Source organism: Lissotriton vulgaris, unplaced genomic scaffold (assembly GCF_964263255.1).
Source record: "Lissotriton vulgaris unplaced genomic scaffold, aLisVul1.2 SCAFFOLD_654, whole genome shotgun sequence".
Classification (NCBI taxonomy): Eukaryota; Metazoa; Chordata; class Amphibia; order Caudata; family Salamandridae; genus Lissotriton; species Lissotriton vulgaris.
The window spans coordinates 808,284-815,736 of record NW_028247511.1 but is presented as its reverse complement, the minus strand read 5'-3'; the positions used below and the strand labels follow the sequence as shown (position 1 = coordinate 815,736).

The window sequence follows — 7,453 nt, the reverse complement described above, 5'->3', positions numbered from 1 at the left end:
TACCACGTATCCTTTACAATGAACATGCTTTTACCACGTATGCTTAGTTCATAATAAAGGGATGCGTGGTAAAGGCATATTTGTGGTAACAGACATATGTGATAAAGGCATGTTTGCTGTAAAGGACGCTTGGTAATGGTCATACCTGGTTATGACTGCGTTATAACAGCTGTTTCCCCTGAAAGTCCTGTACAACCTGAAGCACCCATTGGGGCCGTTCACGGAACCGTCAGGGGTGGCAGAGGATCTAAGGGTAGGGCCTGAGCTTTGAGCACTTCGAGGCAATTTTGGCCAGGGCCATGAGGCCTGAGCCTGGAACTGTGTGGGACCCTGAGATCCTGACCATTGATGTTTGGCTCACCCGCTCTTCCCTCAAACCCCCCTTTCTCCTTGACTGTGCTGAACCCAAAGAGGTCCTTTGCATGCGGAGCGAGTGGCTGCCACAGGAGGTTCTGGGTTTACCCACCAGACGGAGCGACAAGGTGGCCACATCAGCACCTGGTGCCTCCTGCCGGGAAGGGCCCCTGACCTGGAGTGGTCACAGATGATCTGTGTGACCTGGGGTATAGGTTCTCCTTAACACAGGCAACGTCCCAGAGGCGATCAAGAGCCTGACACCCATCTACTACCCATCAAAATCCAATGGATATCGACTTATTCTCCAGTTTTCTCTCTTGCGATCTTCCAAGTAGAGATTCTTGAAGCCTTAAGGAGGGCCCGCCCGCACAAAACAAGGGGATTTGGTGCTCCGTGTCGGGCGACTATCGAGGCTGGAGTAGCGGGATGCAGGGATTGGTGACAGGGAGTGGAGACACTATCACTAGCCTTGTCAAACCCTGGTGGCCCCACTTTGACTACGTCATGGCAAGGGACAAGCCGGCGGCTGCCGCCTCCAAACAGAAAATTAAGTACACTAAACAGAAAGCTCCCGCTGGAAAATCTGGCACCACAGAAGGTGGCTCTCCGACCAGGCACCCCTGTGCACATGTCTCCCATACTCCAAACAATCCAAAACCTTAATGCCACCTTATAAGGCAAAATAGGGGAGCCTAAGGTTGACCAAGCGCTACTCAGACAAGACCTTCAGAACACTACCCATGGAGTCACAGAAGTGGAGAGCTGGTTGTCTGAGGCTGAAGACTCAATCAAATCTCATGAAGAATGCCTGGTGACTCAAGTTCAAGTGGTGCAACGCATGGTGGTACAATTGGAGGCCCTCGCCGAAGACACGGACGAGAGGTCTAGGCACAACAATCTGTGTGGTGAGCATTCCTGAAGGGGCCGAAGGCAGTGCCTACCCAGTTTATTTGCAACTGGCTGCTGAGTTGGGTTCCCCAAAAAAGAGGTATTGATTTGCTTTATCAATGAACAGACACATAGGGCTCTGACCACTCGGCCCACTGTGGGTACTCCCTCATGCCACTTTATTGTGTGAGTGCTCAATTATGCTGACTGAGACACTGCTCTCAGAGTGAACGCTAAAGCAGCCCGCTGACCTGTCAATCCACCCCCTTAATAATCTTCCCAGACTATACACTGAAAGTGCAGCAGCAGAGGCGCTCCTTCTAAGAAGCAAACAAAAACGGAGAGCTATGAAAATCACCTACATGCTCCTGTTCACAGCCCTCCTGAAGGTCATTTTCCAAGGCAAATCCTTTATCTTTGACACTCCAGAGGCTGTCTGGTCTTGATAGAGGTGCGCACATCAAGGCAATCTAGTGATCCTTCCTTTGTGGGGTTGGGAGGAGGGGAAGATGAGACTGCAGAGGACCTCAGAAAGAATGGCTCACAGCACTAAGTAAAGGGCCATGCAGCAGGGAGCGAAGGGCCCGGTTCTTGGGCCCGAGCATTCGAATGCAAGAGTGGACCCTGCTGCGGTGGTGGCTAATCAACCTGCCACTGACGACCCATTGCCGGCTCCGCTGAACACTTCGTGAAGATAAGACTGGGCCATGGGCAATGGATGCATTATGGTATGAAACATATCTGCATGGTAACTTTGCACTGTTCTTGGTCAAGTTCCTCACATTTTCTTTTCGAAGGGGAGGGGGGCTTTGCACAAAAGGGTTAGCATACCTCTTGGCTTTGGTTCCACCACAGCAGGTACTTACAGTTCACAGAGTATGGGGGGGAATGGGAGTTAGGTGTATGGTTTTTGTCCTTTTGGCAGTTAAGGGCGGTGAGCACGGACATGCGACGGACACACGAGATCTTAAGTATATCAAACAGACACAGCTAAATCGTGACTAACAGATAACCATAAGGCCAGTACGAGGGGTCTCGTTCTCCCAGACACACTTGAAGTCCTTTCTTGGAACGTCTACGAGATGCTAGACAAAATCTAGAGAGGGACGATGCTAGAGTGCCATCAAAATCTGACGCAGACGTAGTGATACTACAGAAGACCCATCTCCTGGGCAATACATTTCCCTTCCTGGCACGCAAATGCGTTGTTTAGGTGTATCACTCTGGATTGCACAGTGGCTCCCGGATGCGGTCATCCTGATCAGAAGGCGAACGGTACGCCCTTGGTGATCTCCCAAGGCTTGGCATGATGAGTTGGGCTGATACGTGGCGGCAACACACACCCTACACAGTCTCCCTATTTCTTTTATATGCCGTTTCCTAGTGAACGTCAAAAAATCTTCAATCTTTTCATTGCTCCCTGCCCACTAGATATGTCATGGGCGTCGAGGATACTTGTCTTTCCCGACGGGTTCAAGTATTTAGGGGTTTACGTCACAGGGGACGCACCACTCTTTCGAGCAGAACAGGTTGTTGCTGCTGAAGGGTCTTGTGAGAGACATTACATTTTGTTCCACTCTTCCCCTGCCTCTTTTGGATGCTCCACCATTTTTAAAATGTCGCTCAGCACCTACAAACCCACCCCATTTCTGTGGATGAAGCCTTTTACCCCAAGGTGAATGCTCACATTAGAACACATTAAAATGCTGTTGTGAGGGGGGATGTGGGGAGGGGGGGGGTTAAACCCTGCATTGTCTTTGGTAAATGTTGTCGACCGGTTTACGATGGAGGGATAGCTGCCCCTTACTTGCTTTTGTATTGCTGGGTGGCACATCTGCTTGTAGTAAATGAATGGTGGTTCGAGTGATGCAGTAGAAGGGTGGGTGATGAGCCGCCAGAACTTCCCGCAACTGCTTTTTGGCTGAGTGCGCCTGCGACCCTCCTGCCTGCCACAAGAATGGTGCTCAGGATTTGGAATGCAGCTATGAAGACCATTGGGTGGGTGGCGAGTTGACTCTAGAGACTGCTGTGGCGGGGCACTAGACCTCTGCAAGTCCCAGCTCTGAATGGTTTCTCCACATAGGACACAATAGGTATCTCAACCCTGGGGGACGTCAATCATAGCGGGTCGCTGAAGTCCTTCTAGGACCTGTAAGCAGAACAGGACATGTATTGTACGCAATTCTTTTGCTACTTATAGCTTCGGCATGCACTCTTAACAGACATTTGTCAGAGTGGTCATCCTCTAACCCTCCACAATGGAAGCCAAAGTTCTTCTCCTGGACATTAAGGAACATACGTTGACTGAGATCTATAAAATACTTCTGTGTAATTTACTGGATCCGCTGCTGAAGAGGGCTTGGGAAGGGGGACTTTGTCTGATGGATGACGACGATTGGAGGGAGGCTGTGGAGGCCCCTAGAGAGGGGGTATTGGCATCCCAGTTTCGACTAATACAACTGAAGCTGCTTCATTGCGCTTACCTCACCATAGCACGGATGCACCATTTGGGCCTTATAGCAGCCAGGAATTGCCTCAGGTGCGATGACTCACAAGGTGATATACCTCACACCTTCTGGCACTTCCCTGCACTCTCACCTTTGGAAGAGAGTTCGGGGAAGCTTAGAGGGGGTGATTTGTTGGAATATCCGCCGGGACCCCAAGCTTATCCTTCTGCATATCACAGATGACCCTGGGGGTAACTCAAAACCATTGAGCGCTACGCTAGCTGGATTTGATCCCTGCCAAGTGAGACATTGCCAGAGTCTGGAAAGATACAACTGCACCTTCAGTTGAGACATGTGCTCTGGGCATGAATTACTGTACGGGATTGGAGTGCCCAATATGCATAGCAAGGGGATGCCCACTGAAACATTATACGATTTGGAAGGAATGGGCAGACCTCTGAGGCATACAGCTTGAACCATGCAATGAAAGGCCAAGGTCCAGCTTTGGAGGCTCACACAGCATCAATGCACTCAGTACACATGTGAAGGAAGGGGCTCAGACCTCGTTGTATGACTAAAAGTTACTGTGCCATGTTTTTCTGAGTTGCCGCACAATTGCTCCACCGTAGTGTTGTACAGAAAGCTCTGTCCTAAGTGTATGTTGTGCAAGACGAACAATTGCCTACCTTGTTTATAATATCAAGGAAATGTGTAAAAAAAAAAAAAATTTCATGGATGCTTGGATTTTGGAGATCAAATGGCAGAATGTCCTATAAAGAGCAGTACTTGTATTGAACGGTACCAAAATGAACTACAGAAACGGTGATGGACCAAGGAGTTTCTCATTGTATGAAGATTTTAGCTGAAAATATTTTGCTGTCCTAATTCATTTCTTCCTTGTAAACATCTTATGTAGTTATGTATAATATGATGCTAAAAAGGCATTTGTCCCATCCAGTTCGTTCCAGTGATTCCTGAGGGAGGGATCTGGGATTGTTTATGTGTGTGTGAGTCTGTCCCTATTTCCATATTCTACTTCAGAACAAAAATGGAAGGGTCTTCCTCTTCAACCCCCACATTGAGCCCTAGGATCTTCATTTGGTATGTGATATACAGTGGCATTATAATCTTCTGGGTTGTTCACTATGATGTGTTCTGGGTGCAATTGCAGTTTGTGGTGTGTTTGGGAGTAATGAGTGTGGCCGAAATGTATATTGTGTTTGATTTATTGTCAAATTGTAGGTCTCTTATGTATAATATTTAATGCACAACATTTCTTGCCCTGAATTAGTTGAACGTGTTGTGTTGCACCAGAAATGGGTATTCCTAAGGGTGTTACAAGAGCATGGTTTGCTCAAATAGGGAATAGATTTTCCCTGGGTTTAGATGTGAAAAAACAAGTTGGGTCCTGAGCAAAACTTCAAAGGGGGCGTGGTAACTGATCATTTGTGAGTTGATGTCTGTAGTCTGTTCTCCCCACTAATATGAATCACATAAAAAGATATTATTTCTGTTTTAATTCTTATAGATGGATTTCACTACTGGAACCATTACCCTTTTATACACACTCATCTGCCTTCTAAACTTCCAAGCAATTGAAGCTGGTAAGTTACACCTTTTGTCAGTAGTATTTATTTATTTTGTCATTTTTGGTTTAACCTACAGTATCTGTTTTTTTTGTTTTTTTGATAAACAGATTGCATTGATTTTTGAAGAGAGAAAACCAAATGATACACAAGTAGCTTGTCTGAGGAAGGTATACAGCGTTCACACAAGGCATTGTCGTTCAGTTGATACGATACAATAACATAAAACAACCAAAGCAGCGCTCCTTTTATCAGTCGGGCCATGCACTAATTGGCCCAGCCATTTCCCCCAAAACCAACCATGCTTAAGGCTGTTGGTCACACCTATTCCCCCCGCTCCATTGCCAAAGGGTGGATGGAGTGGGACACTTCCAGCGAGTGGCAAATCGGGGCCATCCCTAAGAAGGACCAATCAACCTACCTAAATGTAAATCTACATGTATTTATATAGCGCAAATCACCGACCCGGTATCTAAGCGCTTGCTCAGGGAACCCGTCCTGGTATTCCCCTGTGAGATACCCCGGCAGGGTATCCACAAGGTGAAAGCCAGGCATCCCACCGCGATGGGCGGTTGTGGAGATTAAGCAAGCTATTGCCCAGAGTCGCAGAGTGTGAACCCATGAATCGAGTAGGCACCGGAGCGAGAATTGTCGAGTCCGTGGACATTTTCGGACTCAAGACCCGCCGAGCCGGGAATTGAACCCTGGTCCCGGGCTGACCTCTGCTTCCAGGTCTGCCTCCTCTAACCAGTGAGCCACACTTCTCCACCTAGATTATCAATTTACAATTACTTCAGCTTGTCAAGAAGGCAGAACATGACATTCGCAAAGGTAGTTTGCGTTCATCATTTGTGAGGAATGGTTCAGAGTGTATTGTTGTCATTCGCTGCCCATGCAGACAAACTGATCCTCAGTCAGGGACTATGTATGCCAACTGCTCTAAGGGGCATGCGCCTATGTTTTAGTCTTTTGTAAGGTTGCCTTCAATCAGATTATTTGTGGTAGCTTAGCCAGCATGTTGTGTGGTTCTAGTTTCTGTAAGTAGTCCAAGCCTTTCTCTTCTTGAAGTCAATAGAGTTCCTTCAGTGCTGGGTTTACATGAAGATGGTGATGGAGCGAAAAGAGGGAAAGGAAGAAAAGGAAGTGACGGCCACCTTCGTCTCTTTAAATATGGCACTAGGAGTCAAGGCTCTTTGGCATTCAAAAGTGCAAGAGGTTTACTCTAAAACGAGACAAAATGTAGAGCTTTAACAAGCGTAACTTCTTTTTTCGGCAATAAGTTTATGGCCATTCTAAATTAATCTCAATGAATGCTCAGCTTTTTAGACTACAATATTGCAAAGAAATACTTTGAAAAGCTACAATCTATTCTTGCGTCAATTGTGTGGTTTTGTTAAAAAGACGGAGAACAAGTAAGTGGGACAGACTTCTGTATAAAGAGGATGTGTAAGAAGGGTACTTGCTATTACTGAGTTCCAGCTAACTTATTGGGTGACAATCAGTACCCACCTGGCTGTTGCAGTACTACAAATTTGATGTGATATCAGGCACTTGTTTAAACTTCAAACTAGCGGGAAATGAAGTTTGTGGGGTAGGGATAGGATGAGGGTAAGGAAAAGCAAAAGTTGCTTGGCTCCAATTGGGACTTGTAACCTTTGTTGTCCTGTTGCCTCCTAAGCTATACGACTCTAATTTGAACACCAAGAACACCATCTCTGTTTGAAGATGGTCAGCTGAAAACATATGTCCAAATGATGGACAGCTATGATCTCCCTCCGGGACAATTGCTGGTACATAGGCGACTAGTAGACAGCGCCCGTCAATGTTGGGACCTCACGGAGGTAGAACCGTCGACAAACCCGGTATTACATACAATCCTATGTATGGGGGTGGGCAGACACTTGGTCAGGTGGCATTACAAGGCGATAAGGGAACTGATCACGACCCCTTTGCAAGCCCTGTGTTATAAAGTGAGAGGATGAGATAGGGCGAGTGCTTGATGACAAAGAATGGGAAAAGGATCTAGAATACCCAAAAAAGGTTTCAAGAAACGCACGCTTCAAAAACATTCAATTCAACATTCTACATCGTGCATACTTAACACCGCATCGACCATACCAATGTTACCCGGATACACATTTTGCCTGCCCCAGATGCCAAACACCAGAGGCGAAC

At 47.0% G+C, this 7,453-nt stretch overlaps 1 protein-coding gene across 1 annotated transcript in view; it reads left to right on the top strand.

The window, feature by feature from the left end:
- The first annotated feature begins 5,220 nt into the window (after positions 1-5,220).
- LOC147665157 (butyrophilin subfamily 1 member A1-like) overlaps positions 5,221-7,453 on the top strand; it is a 99,785-nt gene continuing 97,552 nt past the window's right edge. The window contains exon 1 of the mRNA XM_086949727.1: positions 5,221-5,296. Coding sequence (XP_086805853.1) covers positions 5,221-5,296 — 76 coding nt within the window. The remainder of the gene's footprint in view (positions 5,297-7,453) is intronic.